Source organism: Rousettus aegyptiacus, unplaced genomic scaffold, assembly GCF_014176215.1.
Source record: "Rousettus aegyptiacus isolate mRouAeg1 unplaced genomic scaffold, mRouAeg1.p scaffold_m13_p_16, whole genome shotgun sequence".
Taxonomy (NCBI): domain Eukaryota; kingdom Metazoa; phylum Chordata; class Mammalia; order Chiroptera; family Pteropodidae; genus Rousettus; species Rousettus aegyptiacus.
Window position 1 is genome coordinate 29405905 of NW_023416291.1, and position 19605 is coordinate 29425509.

A 19605-nucleotide genomic window follows, 5' to 3' on the forward strand; every position below is an offset into this window, starting at 1 on the left:
ACACCAGTATAATAATAATGGTTGTGAAGAGCTTGAATCGATATCTGGCACACAGAAACAGCTCATAATTATCAATGCTATTAAAATGTTGGTGTATGTCCTATCCTAGAGTCTTTTTGAAAAAATTCATACATATGCATTTATTTACATTTATTGTCTATATGTGCTGTGTATTTTTTGATAAGTGGGATCAGATGAGAAGGCTGACATGTTAGGCGCTTAAAGTCACGACTCCTATTCTCACAGCAAGAGAAATGCTGAAAACGCTGAACAAACTGGAAATCAACAACTCTTCTTAGATCTATGCGATAAGCGAAGTCACAGGGCGAGCTGCCGCAGCTGCCGCTGGAGAGACCGGCCAATGGAGAGCACCGGAGTTTCCTGGAGCAGAAGCCACTGGAGTGAGCACTGTGTGCTTTTCCCCTGTGCATCCTGGCTGGTTTCTGTCGAAAATTGTAAGACATGTTAAAGACAAAGAAACATAGTTTGAAGATACAGAGTGTAACCACTCATGACAGAGATTCTGAAGTTATCAAACAGGAAATTTAAAATATCTATGAGTAATATACCAAGGGCTCTATTGGAAAAAATGGAAAACATGCAAGAACAGATGGATAATGTTAGCACAGAGGTGGAAATTGTAGGAAAGAGTCAAAAAGAAATTCTAGAAAATAAAAACCCCGTAACAAAAATGAATACCTTTGATGGGCTTACCAATAGACTAGGCCAAAGAGTCACTGAGCTCAAAGAAATGTCAATAGACACTTTCAAAACTAAAATGCAGATAGAAAAAAAGAATAAAAATTCATAAAGAATGAAATGCAGTTTCCTACTGCTCTTCTCCATTCTTATCTGGAGGTCATCTTACAAATGCGCAGACCTGGCCTCCCCAGCACGTGAGGACTCAAGAAAGGTGCTGCGTGAGGCTCACATCCTGTCTCTCAGCTTTGGCCTTGACCCCAAGGGGGGCTGAAAAGGAAGGGCTCAAACTGTTGGCTCCCCAGGGGTCACCTGAAGTTCTGGTGACAACCTGGGCCATCCACCCAGCCACGACTATTTCTGGCATTCTGCAGGCCAGATGGCCAGATGACTTCATATAACAACAACAACAACAACAACAACAACAACCAAAAAAAGAAAAAAGAAAGAAGGAAAAGAAAAGAAAGAAAGAGAAGAAAAATAGTGGGAGGAAGCAAGCAAGATAAAGAGAATTTGTCTCAATATTGGCTTGAAAGAACATTTCACCAGGTCAACTTGATCATCCTGCCTTTGCCTTTCTTAACTTCCTCCATACCACCCAAGATGGATATTTGTCACACTGGAGGGCACCAGTGCTGTGAAAGTGTCCTTTGTTTAAGCTCTCCTATCCCATTCCCACTAAGGACAAGTATCTGGAGATATGTCTGAAGATTCTAGACATTACTATAACATAGAGAGTGTCTCCCAGAGACGGCCTAAAATATGAGTACAGGGTGGTGCTGGTAGCAAGTAAGAGGCACCCAGACCTTAGGGACAGTTTCATGGTCTCCTCTAGTTGGAAAGAATGGTTGTCACAAGAGCCCATCAGTCCTCCTGGGAACTTTAACTAAGTGGATGGGTCCTGAGTCAGATCGGCTATGAATTTTATGCCCTGGAAGTTCATTTTAGACTTAAGTCTCAGTATTTCATAACTAGGACCTTTGTCCAAGGATCTTATTCATTCTTTACCTATCCATCCATCCATCCATCCACCCACCCACCCATCCATTCCTCCATTCTTTCAGAATTTGTTGTGTGCCTGTTGTATGCAAGGCTCTATGTTCTGTGCTGAAGAAGGAAAGTATAGCTTCTGACCTCAAGAAGCTTATTGTCTAGGAGGAGGAGACAAAGTATAAAGAAACAGTGCAGGAAACTGTCTCAGGCGTTCAGACATAAGTCTGTATAGGGCCCTGTGGTGCATAACAGAAGGAGTGGTCAGCCTGCTTGAAGGCTCAGGGATGGCCACCGAGGAGGTGATAGTGCGAGCGGTCAGAGAGGAGGTGGGTGCACTGCCAGAGGTAGAGACGTGAGTACAGACGCAGAGGCTACAAATGAGTCCACGCATTCAGGGAACGCAGAGTTTGACGTGGCTGCAGCATGGAGCGTGCAACACCGGCACAGAGAGCGCTAAGGAAAGCAAGAGAAATAGGCAGGGGCTGGAGGATGCAAAAGCCTGGATTCCGTGCTAAGGATTTCGGACTTTATGAGGCAGGTATTGCGAAGTCTTTAACACATTATAAGCAGAAAAGTAACATGGACAGATCTGCACTTTTGAAAATGTACCCTGACTTCAGGACAGAATAAGACCCAGAAGCAGGGCCCTAGTTACTTACTTGGGAAAGAGGATGACACCTCAGATGAAGACAGTGGTCTCGGGTGGAGAGGAGAAAGGAGGAGGGAAGAAGGCCCACCCCCACTTCGACCCATGACAGGCCCCTGGAGGTTACTTTCTTCCTCTCCGTCTAGTCGCCTTAAAGTGTCCATTTCACCAATTTAACTTTATTTCTCAATTCCAGAGGAACGGAAGGGAACTCCTGAGTCTCATGGATGAGTGCAGACACTCTGATTCCTCCCTGGACTGATAGCACGTCCACATGATGTAGAATCTGGTTTAAAGGACCACATACGCGATGGGCAACCTGCTCCCAGCACAACTCCAGTTGGCTGTTTATCCTCTCAGTGACTTCCTTACCTGTGCGTCCCCCTGAGGTCCTATTCTGTTTCTTGAGGGAGACTCGATTGCTCAGAAGTTGGGTGGTGGTCAGTCTTTGGATGGGTGGCACCCTTGGGGCACAGGGCCCCCAGGCTCGGGGCAGAGGAGCACAGTTTCTTCGGAGCTGGTGAAGCCCTGGGTGTCCATGTGCTACCACCCCATGGCTTTGCCGCTCATAACACCCTGTAGCACATGGAGCGGCAGCGTGTGGAGCATGCGATAACCTCCTGACAGCCCTATGGTCTCCTTGGGCTGGCACATGGGGGATCAACTCCCACTAACTTACAAAGAAATGGAGGGTGGGTGGAGGAGAGGGGAGTTAGGAAGGAAGACCTATCTGAGTGAGGGGAAATCGGCTTCTTTAACTCTTTACATTATCCAAATGCGACGACTTTCAAGAATTCATAGACAAACTAATAGAGATCCTGTCTCAAGGAATGGGCAAAAGGCACGGAGTGTTTTTGAATAAGTGAGCAGTTCCCCAGTATTTGAACATGGCCAATTATTTTAAGAGACAAACTCCTGACATATAGTTTACACTCTCTGGGCACACAGGTCACACTTTTTCTTGACCCTTTTTGGAACTGACACAGCTTCTGAATCAAGGAAGTCTCGGCTTGGTGATGATCTGCTGTGTTTCCTGGGTGTGGTGGAGCCTGAGCCTGCAGTATGGGCCGGGCAAGAGGACCCCAACTGCAGTTAGCAAGCCGGACCTGCAGGCAGAGCTGAGCTTTGCGAATGTCAGGCCTGATCCTTTGGGGGACACCTCCCAGTGGGGTCTGCATGCTTTGTCATGGATAATTGGACCCCAGGCCATGTGATCCAATCCAGTAAGGTGAATTCTTGCCATCTGACATTTTAAAATGGTTTACTTCAGGGGGGCAGAGGTAGAAGGTAAGGCTTGGGTCACCTAGGCCAGGGGCTGGCTCAGTGGGCAGGGCCCTGGGGGAAACCCACATGGGGTCACTGGAGAGGCTCTGCCTTGCTTTGCTTATTCAGCTCCTGTGTATTGACTGAGTGTCATGAGGTCCTTACTAAGTAAGTGGAGAACAAGGTGGCTTAGGGAGCTCGCAATTGAGAGGCAGAAACTAAAAATGCCTAAATAAACACGTATATAAAAGTACTGTCAACTTGTGATCGTTGCTGTTAAGGAGACAGTGCTCAAATAGGGGATTTTCCTTGCCGAATCTGTGGCTGGACTTCAGATAGGGTGGTCAGGGAGGGTCTCCCTGAAGAGGACATTGAAGGATGAGAAGGAGCAGAGAGAAGAGGGAACAGAAGCAGCAGAGGGCCCTGGGAGGAAACAGAAGGAAACCGAGAGCTGCTGAGTATGTGGTGCCGGGAGCACAGGATGAGGCTGGGCAGGACGGCGGTCTTGATAAATCGCTGGCTTTGATTTCTGCAAGTAGACTGCTTTGTCGTCTGAATTTCTGCCAATCAGGGTCTTTCTCTTTTAGGGTAGGGCAAGCACATTAAAGGTTCATAGTTCACTTAAACTTTGGTGTCCATCGATCACATTTCCCATGAAGAAAGAGATGGATAATTAATTTGGGGAAAAAATGAAGTGTCTAAATAATGAACACGTGTAGGTCCCAGTGAACCAATAAAGTTCTAGGAGCCTCGTGTGGCAGCCGGGAACTGTGAAAGGGGTACAGAAAGATGACAGATAACCTAGGCTCACATTTTTCACAAGGCAGGTCCTGGTTCCTGTTAAACAAGTACTTTACCATTTAATGGACCAGTCCCTTGGGCTTGAGACCATCACACAGACCTGGATTAGAGTCCAGCTCTGGACCTGGACCAGGAGATTCTTTTGAAGTGTACTCTCCTGTCTATAAAATAAGGATAAGAAGACATCTAGTAAAATTTTGGGGAAGATTAAATAAGATGTATTTGAAGTATTCAGCACTCTACCTGGACTATGGTAGGTGCTCATTAAATGCTGATTCTCTCTTTACTGACTACATGAGTGTTTTACTAGAAGGCAGACAAGTAGAAGGATGATGATTATAATATTTACCACTTTTGTAAGATGTTCCCATTGGGTAAAAAGCAGGGCTGTTGATGTACTTTGGGGAGCGGGAAAAGTCCGAGGTGAGACCCGTGTTTTTGTCCATATTCTCCTAGCTTTCACTTCTGTAAAAAGAGGAGGTTAGGGGCGGTAGTACACCAGAGGTAGACTAGTTAAAAAAAATTCCTGGGCCTTATCTCTGGGGAGTCTGATCAGAAGATCTGAGCTGATGATTCCAACGCAGAGGCAGAATCACTACAGGTGATTCAGACCCAGGAACACTGGAACGAGGCCCTTTCCTAGTCATGAGTCACCAGCCAGATAAGGACAGAGGGGGCCCAGTGCACTTTTCTCATTAGCCACCAGAGGGCGGGCCTGAGGCATGACCGCCAGACCAAGATGCTGTCTCCCGCTCTGCAGAAAAACCCCAGGGAAAATCTGTGGTCACATGGAGGATGAATGATGTGCAAGGTAAGTAACACAGGGGCATTTGGGAAGGCTGTGTGCTCACGAGATAGGAGGAGAAAGCCAAGTCTACCAGATTCTGTGAAGTGCACGCTTTCCTCTGTGCCCGGGTGGATGTGGATAGATGGGCCTTGTGTCCATATGCAGTCCGGACTTCTTCAGGATGCTTTCTCAGCTCCCACTGAGTTGACCAATAGTCTTTCCAGTTTGAGCAAAAGCGGCATCTGGCTCAGAGGGCCAGTCACTCCTGATTCTCATCGGTCACCACTCTATGCCTGGTAAAGGATGGACCCACTGGGAAAGGCTGTGGGCAGGCTCGCGTCAGTGGCCCTTGGGTGTCGCTCTGCAGACTCTGTCCCTTCAGGTTTGCATGCACAAAGAAAATGGCTGTTATGGGCTGGTTCCATCTGCAGAGAAGGTATCACTTCCAGTTCAAGTGTCCTGGACAATGCCCTCAGTTTTCGGTAAGGAATTCAGTATCTTCTCATTACCACTGCATTAACTTTAACTCCTCCGCAGGCTGCAGCAATGTGGGGACTCGGGGGTCTCTTTTCTCTGCCACATCTAGGCTCTGTTCTTTCTGTCAGCAATTTCTGTTTTGGAGCTTCCCTACTCTGTGACATCTTGAATGTCGCACTTCTGCAGAGGCTCAGGCGGGGCCTCAGAAGCAGAAATGGTAATTCCTGCTTCCCAAAAGGGGGAAGATGAAACCCAGCACAGTGGTGAGTCTGGTCCGGAATGGGACGCATACTGTGTAGGGTGGTGAGGAACTGAAAGCAGCCAGTCACCCCCTCCCCCTCAACCCCCCCCAGCGCTGGAGAGAAAGCACTCCGTCTCCCCACCCCCAGTTCCTGGCAGGTCGTATGATGCAGACATCTTAAAAATCCTGACTGGAGGTCATCACTTAGACACCCACCCATGCATCCCTGTTGGGCTCTGTATGAGGGTAAGACAGACATGAGTAAGACCCTTGAAAGAGTTCCTAGTCTCTGTGAGCTCCACTTTTAAATGGAAGGAAAGTGATGCTCGCCTACTCATGGTATAGGTGAGGATAGTGTACTGTAGGTGGTACGATAACTGGTATAATGTAGGCATGTCCAAAAAATAGTGGGTGGGTGGAGAGGGAACAATTTAATCAAGTGGTGCTGAGAAAAAATTGCTAGAGTTGCTTCTGGAGTTGTTTTTAGGATTGGATGCTCTCTCCCTGTGTTTTCTCAGGTTTGTTGGTATGTGGCACTTTCGTTTAAGTGAGACATAGCTTAAAATTCAGGCAGCTACACCCATGCAAGGAATAATAAGCTGCTTGATGACAAGGTTCTCTTGGTTTCAGGGACTTGCAGGAGATGAGCTGAGCTGCCAAGAAGGAAGACCTAGCAAGGCACTAGTGCTCAGAGAAATGCCTGAGTTGGAGATATTGTTGCCATCAAAACTCACCATCATGGTGACTTGGAAGAATCTTTTTTTCTCTTGCCATAGCAATGACAGCATTTATTTATTCACCAAATGTTGAGGGCCCCTGCCATGAATCTGGCAGTATGCTGGTTCCTGGAAAAAGAGGAATATGCAAAACTCTGAGTCTCTGGGAGTCATGCTTTGATAGAAGAAATGGGCAGATAATTACATATGGCAGGGTGTATGTTATGGTAAAGGTGAATACAGGAGATTGTGCTTAAGGCTTTAGTATAAAGACTTTTTTGAGGAGGTGATATTTAAAGTCACTTTTACAGAAAGCGTTGAGGGAAGAGGGAGGTGAAGGGAATAGCAGTCAGAGCTCAGAATTGAGAAGGGGCAGTGTGTGTGTTGGTACGAGTTTACAAGGCCCCCTGAGCACGGGGATGAGGGCATGGGTGTCAGGGATGGGAGATGAAGCTGCAGAGGAGGCTGCGGTCGAAGTCTGATACTTGGGTAGAACTCACTCCTAGTGCATATGGTGGGTTCTCCCTTCCCCTATAACACTCAGAATGCCCCGTAGTAAAGAACCATTTCATTAAACTGTCATTTAGTCACCACATCTTGCCTCCCTGGGCGTGGGGGCGGGGGCGTGGAGGAGTATGGGAAAGGCCCATAGTGTGGAATAGGCTATCATACAATGCTTTTTCATCCTTGACATGCATTTAATTATTTTAAAAAATCAGAAAAATCATACCTAAGACTAGGTTCAAATATTTGGTAGAGGAATGATTTGAAAGCTTACAGGAAATTTTCATGGAGTGTTTATCTAAAGACAGAGTAAAAAAAAAAAATAATGTATATGAACAATTCTATTTTTTTCGTTGCACTGAGCAATAAGTATGGTAAGAAATGCAGATTGCAGACAGTTCTTTCCCTAGATCCATTAAAATTATTTGCTATCTTCTATGTGCCAAATATTCTTAGGCTGTATCTAGTCAAAACAGACCAAGCAATCTAAACCTTACATCTCTGATTTTTATGAGTGGAAACGTCAATTATCATGGACTAAGAACCTCATATCAATGGCTATAGAAATAAGGTTGACACAAAGGCTCTTGGGAACCTTTTTATTTATTGCAAAGCAAAATATTTAATGGCAAATTGATAAATAACAAGATAGTTACATTTGTTAAGATCAAACAATTCTGGAGCAGGAAAGCAGAATAAGAATAATGAACAAACGATATCATTAGAGGTCATTTTGTTTTAAATTAATTTGAATCTCATTATTTTCTTGCTTGCCAAGTGTTTTCTTATGATTTAACAGGACACTTGATCCTCTGCCACTCTCCTGCTCTGCCCCCTCCCCCCAATTTGGAACCTGCTGTTGGCTTTCCCAGGTAGGAGGGCCCATTTTATGCTTTCTCAAACTTGTGACTTGAACCCTACAGGCTGACACCAATACTTGCTGACATCAACTCACTTTGTTCTTAGCACATCACATGTTAGAGGAAAAGGTGCTTCTATTTTATTTTCGAGATGCACAGCTAATTGGAACTTGAATGAATTAACCAGCCTGGAAGCTTGCTGCATGCCTCATAGACCCTTTCTGGGAATTTAGAATTTACAGGAGTTAAAGGATGCATTCATATCTTCTGGAGATAACTATTCAAAGTGGCCAGATGCAGAAAGACATCAGAACATAGGCCCACAATAGCCCCAGGATTATTTTGTACTTATCTGGCTAATCTTTGCTGAGCAAGTGTGAGCCAATTACATATATCCTCCCCCCCCCCCACCCCAGGGCTGCTTGCAGGCCTTGACTATGTAGGGGATTCTATTGTTTGATCTCAAGCAGAGAAGCGGACAGTTCTTTCCTTAGATCCATTAAAATTATTTGCTATCTTCTATGAGCCAAATACTCTTAGACTGTATCTAGTCAGAACAGACCAAGCAATCTAAACCTTATTATCTCTGAGAAGCCCAAAGTCACAAGACTTTGATTTTAGTCCGTGCACCAGCGTTTTGGGGACAACCTTTCAAAGAAATGACCCATGGTAGCTTGCTCGGGATCCATTGGACCAGCTTCACAGTCCCCCCCCGGCCCCCTTCCACTGGTATTGTGACAAAGCCAAGGGGTCTTAAGCCTATTCAATTGCTAGAGCCAAGAGAGGCCTTGAATGCCGTTTTAGGTGTGATTAGGATTTCTGGGGAGTAAAGACTCTTGTGTTTTAAACTCCGATTCTGGGAGGTTTTCTCCATGACTCCGTTTCCTTCTTTTGGAACAGCTTTCCTTTCTTTCATTCCTCCTGCATCTCCTGTTCATCTCGCTTTTTGCCTCATTATGTGGGTGCGGGTCCGTCTATTCTTTGGGTTCCTTGGGTGCTGTGATCCTAACAGCTTTTCCGTAACAGATCTGCAGGTACCAGCGAAATGTCCGCAAAACGGCCTAGGTGGGCCTAAGTGTTAGAGAACAGGGCCTTAAATTGTGCCATTTTTTGGCTCAACGTGCAGCTGCTACTCCCCCTAGCCCGCAAGTTCCTTGCGACCCGAAAACACAAAGGGACTATTCAAGGAAGGGTTTACCATCCCCAGCAGCAGACTGCGGCCTTCCCCGGCTCCGTCCTTCCCAACTCAGAGGAGGAAAGCCTTCAGACTTGTTTCCAGGTGCCAGGCCGCGTGGATGCCTGCAGCCCAGCGCCTGACCGCCGGCTAGATTTCCAGCCTCGCCTCGAGCCTGCACCCCTCCCCGCCCCCGGGGAGCCCCACCGGACGCCCCAGCGCCGCTCCACTCGCAGGCCCGCGTCCAGACTCCCCTCTCTGGGGCTGGGCGGCGCCGCGGCGAGCCCTCCCCGCCCCGCTCGCTTCCCTCCGCTCGCTGCCATTTGAATTCCCTCGTCGACTCCTGGGCGGAGGTCGAGCGAGCCTTCGCGAAAGGCAAGGGCGGCAGGAGGAGGGCTCGGGCGCCCCTCCCGGGCGGCGCGGCGCCGGTCGGCGGTGCAGTCGCGCGCTCGCCGCCAGCGAAGCCATTGGCTCCGCGCAGTCACCCCACGCGGGGCTGCAGCGGCGGCCTCCGCGGATTGGCGCGCGGGCGGGCATCCACCGGGGCACGCGCGAGCGGGTGCGTGCCGCCCGGGCTGCTCCGAAGCCCACCGACTCCGAGGTGGGCTCTCCCTGTCGGTAATGATCACCCCGCCATTGTCCCTGCGTTGCGGATGCTGCATTTGGGATTGCCACCAGTCACGATCTCCGATGCCCCAGCCCAAAGAAAGGGCGCGAAAAGCGCGCTCCCCTTTCGGGCGCCGGTAGGGACCGCCGCCCTCCGCCGCACACTGCAGCATTTTCGCGCTCTCGCGCCGCTCCCCTCCCCGCTTGCATCATTTACATATCCCACGATTGTGGCCAATCAGAGCTCGTCTCTCTCGAAGCGGATGGCTTTTGCCTGAGAGGAAAGGGAGTGGCTGGCGGCGCATGCGCCGCGGTGGCCGACTTGAACCGAGGCTTTTATTGCTGTAGTTTATTTCCACCCCCTTCCCTCCCGTTCTCTCTCTCTTTCTTTTTTTTTCCGCCCTAGCTGGGGCTGTGTTGGAGGAGAGGAAGAAAGGCAGAGGATTGCATTTCTCCTTTACGTTCCTGGAATTCGCTATCAGCAAGACCAGCTAAGCGGTTGCACCTTTTTCAATACTGCAAAAAATACCAAGTCTCTTTCCTGGCAATTTTTGCTTTAAAGCTGCCCTCTTGAAATTATTTTTTTTTTCCCAGGAGAGAGATGTCTTATCAGGGGAAGAAAAATATTCCACGCATCACGGTGAGTTTGGTACTTGGGAAATCTGCAGTCGGCCTGCATACCTTTTGTGGCACAGAACATCGAAGGAATTTTTTAAAAGGAGGGGGAGGAAGAAGGACCCAACTCCCCCCACCCCCCGCTTCTCCCATTGCTAAAGGCAATCGCGGTGGTGGGAGACGCAATCATATAGAATTATAAGCCACATGATTTGTAAGGCATTAAAATAGGAGCGTGTGTGCATTAAGGTCGTCCTGGGTAGCGCGCCAGATCTGCTGTATCCTTTTATTGTCAGAGCGTGATGCTGCAGTGCTGGCCTGCGGGGTGTAAGCAAATGGATGCCAGATTGAATATGCATGGTTGAAGCTCGGATATTGTTCTCTGGACTGCGTGCTGGACTCCAGGAGCTGGTTGGGGAGATGGGAAATGGATTCTCCTTGTGTCTCCCTCCCACACCATAAAGGGCTTTCTGGAGCCTTCCTCCTGCTCTTTAGAAAAACTAGCGGGTTTCGCCTGGAGGCGTAATGACAGCCGAGAGATGCTGAAAGGGCAGGGCGTACCAGGATAATTTGGAAAAGTGAACGAAAAACAGGGACGCAGTGATGAACAGAGGAGGGTAGTGGCCAGGCGTTGGCTTTTTGTTGACCAGGGACCGTTTCTTTTTTTTGTGGCCCTCTTGGCTTTCTCGCCCTCTGATTCGGGGCAGGGACCCTGGTAAGGCTCTGGGCTCGCTTTCTTGTGTCTTTCTGTCCCTTATTGGCGCAACAAAGCAGGCTGGAAGGGTGGGCGTTGGGGACAACGCCGAGACGGGATCAGGGAGGTAATGGCGCTGCGCGACGCGAGGAGCAGATGGCCCGGTCCGGCCTCGGCAAGACAATGATCGCGGTGTCCGGTAGTGTCCGCGCAGTTCTGCAGCCTCCAGTGATTAGTTTGTAAATCACGAGAAAAACATCTAAGCGATGAATTGGCGATGCTTCAGCGATGAACACAGGTTCTTGCTCCCACTGCTCCCCTGCCCCCAACCCTCTCCGCATCTTTCTTGGAAAAATCTCTTCAGTACTAGTTCTCTACACCCCCAAGTGAAATCCTGGGGAGGGAGGGAGGAACGCGGGGGAAATTCATTGTTATATAATGATGTGCAATTGCAAATGGCCAGCTGATTGCTGGGTAGAACCCAGAGCTGAGGCAGAGACCGAAACAATCTTTGAAAAGTGTGGATGTGTTCAGGGCTGGATTCGAGGGCGCACTTTCTCTCTGGTTTCCTCCGTAGCCACGGGCACCCCAGCTTCCTCTGGATGCATAAGGGCACACCCATCCGCAGAAGAGAGATGTGGAAACAAATGCACAGGGGAGGGGGCGTGTGCTCGGGAGGATTTTATAGGATGAGCTAGGTAGTTTTACAGCGAGGGTAGGTACTAGCTTTTTCTGGAAAGCTAAAGACCCAAGATCCCAAAGGGCCGGGCGCTGGGGGAACCCGACGTGTGTGTTTCCCGATGAAAGGAAGGAGTCTGGGGAGTGGGGATGGAGAGCAGATTTGCTGCGCGCCTCAAATAATTTGCTGTCTTCGTGAATGAAAAAGGCAGTTTCGTTTTGACATTGTGGGGAGAAAAAAATTTAATAAGCAAACAAGACAGATTTTTAAAAGAGCGCCCCCTCTACCCTTTAAAAAATTTGGTTGCATTATGTAGGACCTATGTAGCATGGTTTTCCTCCGTCCATCATCACGGCCAGCCTCTTATGTAAGAAGCCTTCTGGAAGGCACTAGAGTAAACGAGACTGATGTTTCATTTTTTTCTTGGCATTGTGTTGGCTCTGGGATTCACAGTGATAGCGGGATCAGGTACCTCAGCTACTAAGGGAGCAGGTGGTGAAGGGCAAGGCTTCTCCTTGCCTCCCAGGCAATATTTACCCTGTCAAGGCTGGAAATGATGGAGAGAGGGAGAGCTATGTGTACAGAGAAAAGTGCACTGGATCAGGTAACCTTGGCCTAACCTCTCTGAGCCTCAGTTTCTTTTTGTGTCATGGAAATAATCTGGTGCCATCAGCCTCATAGATTTGTTTTGAGGCGTCCGTGACATGGTATACACATAGGATTTTGTAAAGGCCTTTACATTTACCTTATACAACTGCAGGAGTTGTTGACTGTTTATTTCTGCTAGACTTTCCAAAGCCTATGGCAGGTTGACTTTGTACCCTACAGTGTAGAAAATTTACATGGTCTTACTGGTTTTCATTATGTTAGAGAAACAATAAGCACTTTCTAACCCCATGTGTGCATTTATATATAAGTGTATATTCCCTGGGTCTCTCATAGTTTAAAGCTTTTTTATTACAAATTTGCTATAGTTTTTTTCTTGGTAGGTGATAAGTATAAATAGTACTTCCTTAGATATAAATAGTACTTCCCTAGAATATTGTTTTGCAACTGAATTTCGAGTAAACCACTGTCAAATTGATTGCCATCCTTTGAAATGTTTTGCATATTTAAAGGGCAATTTGTGGTTCAACTTAACAATGTTTCAACCCATTCTGGAATAGCACAGGTGTATATACATTGAATGCAGAATTTTAACATTTCATTCATGGACAGCCTTTGGGATAGAGATGAGTCATAAAGTAACATTTTGGTTGTATTCCTGATCTTCGTATGCTGCTTGTCATTTTTTTTTTTTTGCATCATTAAAAATATAAGTGTATCAACAGTCTATAGTGGTGTTAGATTTGAGAATGTGCCATCTCATCTACTTAATTATAAATCTTCACCTTTTTCTTAACAGCTTAATAGTTAAAATGGTGCACTCGTGAAATGTTTTTCCTGCTTTGCTACAATCTTTGTGATTTACTTTAAAGAGAAATGCAAATATAAAGAACATACTGAATTGGAAACTTGTTATGGAGGAACCAAGTATGTTTGTGTAGACTTTCCCATGACAACAGACTTTTGGTTAATTTTCCCGACACAAACCTTGCCAAGAATTGACTTCCCTCCATGTGGGTGTTTTTTTTTTTTTTTAAATGAAATTTAGCCTAAAGACATTTAAAAAGTATTGTCTTGTGGAAAGAAGTTTTCTTTTTTTTTAAACCTATGATAAACTTTGAGCTCTGCCAGTATGTTCTGACTCATCGGGTGATGAATAGGGTGCCACCATACAGGTTCATCTATGTCATTGAACCTTTCCAATTGGCTCATTTTGAGCATTACTTTTGAATAGTGAAAATGTGTCTTTAGCTGATTTACCTATGTTTCGTGTGGGTCAGGTATGCATTGTGACCTTATTACGTCTTCGTTTCAGAGTGATCGTCTTCTGATCAAAGGAGGTAAAATCGTTAATGATGACCAGTCATTCTATGCAGATATATACATGGAGGATGGATTGATCAAGTAAGTGTAACTCATTATGTAGATGTGTACCTTCCAATATTCCTAAGCATTACCTACAATTCACACACACAGTATCAATCATTCTGTTATTTCAGAGAATGACTTAGTATCTGTTTAAGCCCATTTTGAATGTGGTAATTGGTGAATTTGAAAGCCACAATTCAATGCACACCCATTTCCTTAGGCCTTATGTAATTTACTATTTTTAAACCAGGTGACACAATATCTTCTTCTTGCTAGCTCAGTTACTTGTTTTATGATCTATTGAATATATTAAAGATTTTCTTAGAATGTTGTTGTTTGGATGGCTTGCAGTTCTATCAAGATAGCACATCTGCTTTCTGAATCAAGAATCCAAGTGTTTGGGGCCAAAAGACAGCAAATTAATTACCAAGTAATAACATAGACAAATTACTGCCTCATCCCAAGGGAATTTTAGGTTTCATTCTTTAAGTGCCCACAAACACCGAGAAGGCTGCCCTTGTGTTTATTGTGTATTGTGTTACTAACAACAGAGCAGTTACTCCATTAGGGAATTTTTGGACTCCATAGGGTTAAGTGAGCTGAGTACATACCAGTGTCCTCATGCCCTTCCAACTGGGACAGCTCATAGGGTTCTAGAGAAACAGCACATCTGTTTAAAGACAAACACTGTAGCAAATGACATCTTTTGAATAAGCAGCATTCATCAAGTGCTACAGCAAACCAGTCCCGAGGAGTGGAAAACTGGAGTGGATGTGTCTGTTGCCTGGAAACTCACACCCTGATTTATGAACCTAAAATAGGTCTTACCATTTTCATGTTTAATGTTTTCTCCATGTGTGTTTGCTTGTGACAGTCTCAGCTCCAGGCTCTCAAATACCATGACTTGCCTGTTCCATTTTCCTCTGTTCTACCAGAAAGACACTGGCCTAGAAGTGAGCAAGCCTGGGTGCTATTTTTAGTCATCACTAATTTGTTTTTCAACTTTATCGTCTCCTCCTTGATTACTTTTTCCTTTTCGAAAACTGAAAGATGTAACAGAGACCTTTTTAAAAAATTGGAAATGAATCCATGTCCCCTAAAATAATAAATATTAATTTTTCTGCCTTTATTACCTGAGTTGCTAATTCATGTTTCCAAAATTTTAAATGGTTTCAATCACAGCGTTTACTTATTTATTTATTTTTTGCTTTGTTTTGCTCTGCCTCCACTCTTCCACAGTCCTTTTGTCACTAAATTGCAAAGGATCTGGTGAAGGCACATGTTTGTAAAGGCAAATAGCTCTGGAGAAAATTGCTGTAGGATAATTAGCTCAACTGTGTGTGTTACAGAGAAAGTGTAGTGGCATTTTTTGTAAATATCTTGGGGCCTTGTTATCGCTTGATCTTAGGGGTTTTCTAGTAACTAAGCCTTTTGATCGGACCTCTGATGCCTTATGTAGATTTTGTTTTCTAGTAAGTGCTGCATCGCCTCTTAGTTGGTGGGTAGATAGTGGGGAGTGTGCATTTTATAAAATAATCACAGTAACTGGAAAAGTCTAGGGAACATAGGGAAGGATAGTTTAGGGCGTGGTGGAAATGCCTGTCAGATCCCGTTTGATTTGGAGACATTTTATTTATCACCGTTGTCACCCACCCTGTTCATTTAGGCAAATAGGAGAAAACTTGATTGTGCCAGGAGGGGTGAAGACCATTGAGGCCCATTCTAGGATGGTGATTCCTGGAGGGATCGACGTCCACACCCGCTTCCAGATGCCTGACCAGGGCATGACTTCTGCTGATGACTTCTTTCAAGGCACCAAAGCAGCCCTGGCTGGGGGAACCACCATGATCAGTAAGACAGCTTAAAAATAATAATCTTAGTGCTCGGGAACCTGTATCATTTGAAAATGAGTCCGTGCTGTTTGATTCTCTCCTTCTGAAAGTCACTGAATCAAGTGATGTCTTGATCTATCACATAAGGGGCTGGGGTGGGCCAGTGGTCGTCTTGTTTCCTTGCATTTTTCTGTCCAACTCCTAGTACTCCTGTTGCACTTGAGAATGTGGTTCTAGAGAGTTCTGGTAGGATGGAAGGAGTGGCGTCTTGCTTTCCCTGCTTCAGGACTTTTGTCTCCCTTTAATCTGAATCATGATCTGATTGTGGCTATTTTGAAAACACAGCATGTAGGGTAATCTCCAGAGCTATCAGTTTTGATCCTTCACTCGTAAGTATTTGATTTTGGTTTTTAAAAAATTCCTGAGGATGAATCTTCTAGAAATGAGGATGGGACGTGGCAAATGTTGAACCAGGAATCTCTCTTCTGGTCAGAAAATCGAATGGGGATAATACTTCCTGGCCTGGGTTTGGGCAGTCCTGCTTGGAGAAGGATCCACAGATAATATTAATTGTCATTTAGATGAGAAAATTGCTTCCACCAACAGCTGGAGTACAGACATGCAAAAACAAGCCATTAAAGTGCCCTCCATATCTTGCTCTGAAGAATTTATGTTTTTCATTTAGCCAACACTAAAGTATAGTTCCTGGGGTCATAGCACACATTCGGAGTTTGCTTGCAAATGGTCAGTTTCCAACATGCCTACTGAACGTCCCTTTGACAAATATTTTGTTTTTGAGGTGGTAGGCAAGCTGCACAGTGGCCCATCAGACACACACGCGCACACACACACGCACACCAGAGACACGGGTGTGTGTATGTGTGTGTGTGAGTGAGTGTATAAAGATTTCATCCAAGAGTGAAAGTCAACATAAAGTCTGTCTTAAGAGCCAGCAGTTCAGTTCTGCAGAGGATCAAAGTAGAAGGAACTTAGCTATTTAATGCTTTAGGAAAATCTGTCTTAACCAGTTACTTTTCGAAATGATGGTCTCTTTACCTGTGGCTTCGGGATCCATCTCTAAGCTTAATTTTTTCTATCCTACCACCTACAAGAACACTGCCCAGTCATCCCCTCTAGTGTGAGCTTCCCTGCATTTTACTCACATATTCACCTTCTCGTGTTTTCTTAGTTCTGGCCTTCTGAGTGTCTGAAGGACCGAGGACCACTCGCTAGTATCAGCTTTCTCATCATCGTCCGGGAAAAGCCTCCAAGTTTAAGCCTTAGTACTTCTTTCTTGATGCACACCTTCTGACTTAGGGGTGCCACTTCCAAGGGGCCCCCCACATACACCTGGAGACTCTGGCCTGCTGTTTTGTCAGTAGAGTCTGTCACTTGGCACCAGTGGGCATTCCACCAGCTGTGGAGTCACACTGGAGCTTGGAGAAACATAGACTGTTTGGCATCAACCTAGAAGGTAAAGTCGAGATTATAATCTGCCTCGGTTTTGGAGTTCACATGGGGCCCTGTAAGCCCTTGGATTGGTCACAGTGTTAGTAAGCCACTACTAACATTTCCCAAGTGACTGGTCCTGGACGTTTGTCACCGGGGGAATGGCTGGCGGGGAGCCCTTCTTGTTGGAAATGCACCCAGCCAGGAGTCTTCAGTCCTTGTCGCCCTCCATCACTAACTTGCTGAGTGACCTTCTGCAAGTCACCTCACTCCTTTGGGCTTTAGCCGCTCATCTGCACAATGAATGATTTGCAGTAGATGTCCCCGGATGTCCTCACTGGCAGATAACTGAGATCGGAGACAGAGCCTCTGATTGAAGGCACTTCGTTCGACAGATACAGAAAAGCCCCATCAGTCAAAAGACCCCATCAGTCTGCTTTTTCCTCTTTGTCATTCATTTCTGAATGTCCTTCTGCACTCATCACACCTGCCCCATTCTTTGGCTCCTTTCTTGCTTCTGGTCCCGTTGCTGCCTTCCCTCCCCCACCACCTTTACCCAGTGGGCACATCCCTTCTTGCCAGTGCTCTGACTTTCTCTTCGGCCTTCTTTCTTGGTGGTGGTGGGTTTCTTTCCCTTTATTCCAGGTGGTTCCTTCTTTTTAGGGATGAGGGACATCCTCACGAGTCTAGCACCGGGCCCAAGGGGCGGGGAATAATCAGCAGATGGTTTTATGGCAGGTGGGAATGAAAAAGATGTGCAGAGTCAGACTGCCTTCCCTGCGCAGTTGGGCAGAATGCAGTCACATGTTAACATGGGGCGTGCGATGTAGTTGGTTAGGCTAAAGAGTAGGGGGATTAGGTGAGCAAACCCCGAAGAATGGAAGTTATAGGAGGAGGCAGGGATGTGGTCAGAGTTTTCACACCCTAAACTCACTGCTTTTACAGTCTGAGAAAAATATTAACTACTCTTGCAAATAACCTTACCTGAGGTTACCGACCTCCGTAGAATTTCCACTAGCCTGCCCTTCCCTCAGGAGATAGGTGGTAGAATGCAGATGAGGAAATCAGGGTTTTTTCCTGCATTCTGATCGTACATTCTGTATTGCTTCAGTTGAGTGAGTAGCCAGGGCCCTCTTTTCAGAGAGGGAGCTTTGCAAAGGATCATTTAATGGGACTTCACTGGTACCTATGACCTGCTCCTTCAATGAGATCGTAGGTTCTTTAATGAGTATCGAGGCCAGAAATAAATGCTCAGGACACTTTGAAGAGATACGAGTGGAAACCTGCAGAAACAAGCCACTGAAGTAAATTACTACAGTGCAGCCATCACCCCTTCTGCCCGTCTTTCTTGGTTTCTTCAAGCTATGTCACCTGCCCCCTGCTGTGTGTTTCCCAGGTTATGGGACCTGGAAGCTTCATATGGGTCTGAAATGGCACTGCCTGCAGAGGAAAATGCAGCTGAATATTCCCAGTTTAAAAATGGAGGTGACGCAGCAGCAGCAGGAAATAATATTATTGCCGCCAAACAGAGCCTCCTATTGAGACTTGTACAGTGAGACCTTTGTAAGGAGCACACAGCACAGGGCAGAGGGAGCGCCCTTTGCCCTTTCCATCCAGCGATGGGTGGGCAGAAGCTCCAGACGTGCCCAGCCGGCGGCACCCAGACCGGCTGAGGCATCCCGGGCGGGGCAGGGGTGCTGCTTGGGGAAAATGCTGCTGGCTTCTGGGGGGCCTTACGATCATCAGACTCGTTAAGACCCGAGTCTCCAGAAAGCCAGTGGGAATGATCCTCTCCATTATACAGAGGGGAAGACTGAGGCCTGAGGGAAGGCTGTGACTTGCCGACACTGACCCTGTGCTTCAGTGCCCGTGGCAGGCATGGAATGTGTACCTGCAGCTCGGGCTCCACCGCTTGCCAGCTGGGTGATTTGACTCTAAGTCTCAGTCACGTCATCTGCAAAATGAAGAGCGCTGTTACAAAGATTGACTCAGAGGCATCAGAACAACACCTGGCCATAGTTGTAAGCACTCAGACGTGGTAGTTATTATTATTTCATCTCGGACTGGGTGCGAGCAACCTCCCATCTCTGTAGGGTCCCCCAGCCCCCTCCCATCTCTATGTTCTCAGCGGAGACAGAAAAAAGAGGCTCCAGCTGCAGGAGGATCTGACCCGAATGATTCCTTGGATCAGGGCTTCTGCAAGCTGGTTAGCAGGCTGTGTACCCTGGTGTCACCTGGGGTGCATCCTGGGCCCCTCCCAACCTATTGAAGTAGTAGAGAGTGTGGGCAGGCCCCATGACTCTGCATTTGAATCTGGTAATTGTTTTTTGCTGATCCGGACTCTGCATCTTGAAGAACCAGAGCCACAGCTCAGATGCGAGCCTCACTGTTGAGCCTCACTGTCGAGCCTCACTGCCTCACTGTCGTGTCTGCTAACCTGAACTCAAGGCTTTTTCTATAGGGCCTGGAGTCCAGGGCACAGTGCCACCAACGGGGGCTTCCTCCCCTCCCCTCAGGGCGCCATACAGCAGGGATCAGGTGGGACTTGAGCACAGGGAAGCCAAGGACAGACTGTTGCCACAGCTCTGGAAGGGC

General features: G+C 46.8%; 1 protein-coding gene and 1 long non-coding RNA gene across 3 annotated transcripts in view; one reads left to right on the forward strand and one right to left on the reverse strand.

Annotated features, from left to right (window-relative positions):
* Positions 1-19605, forward strand: part of DPYSL2 (dihydropyrimidinase like 2) — a 107279-nt gene that overhangs the window by 29280 nt on the left and 58394 nt on the right. Inside the window, exons 1-3 of one of the 2 annotated variants that reach the window (XM_036233630.1) lie at positions 10076-10407; positions 13677-13765; positions 15396-15580. In XM_036233630.1, the coding sequence (XP_036089523.1) occupies positions 10369-10407; positions 13677-13765; positions 15396-15580 (313 nt within the window). In that variant the 5' untranslated portion in view covers positions 10076-10368. Of the gene's footprint in view, positions 1-10075; positions 10408-13676; positions 13766-15395; positions 15581-19605 lie in introns of those variants that run through there. The other variant, XM_016154296.2, reaches the window with a different exon arrangement.
* On the reverse strand, positions 8728-10031 carry LOC118612441. Its single transcript, XR_004954897.1, has 2 exons — positions 9186-10031; positions 8728-9058 (listed from the first exon to the last, which is right to left on the reverse strand). It is a non-coding gene; the product is annotated as an uncharacterized LOC118612441 (long non-coding RNA).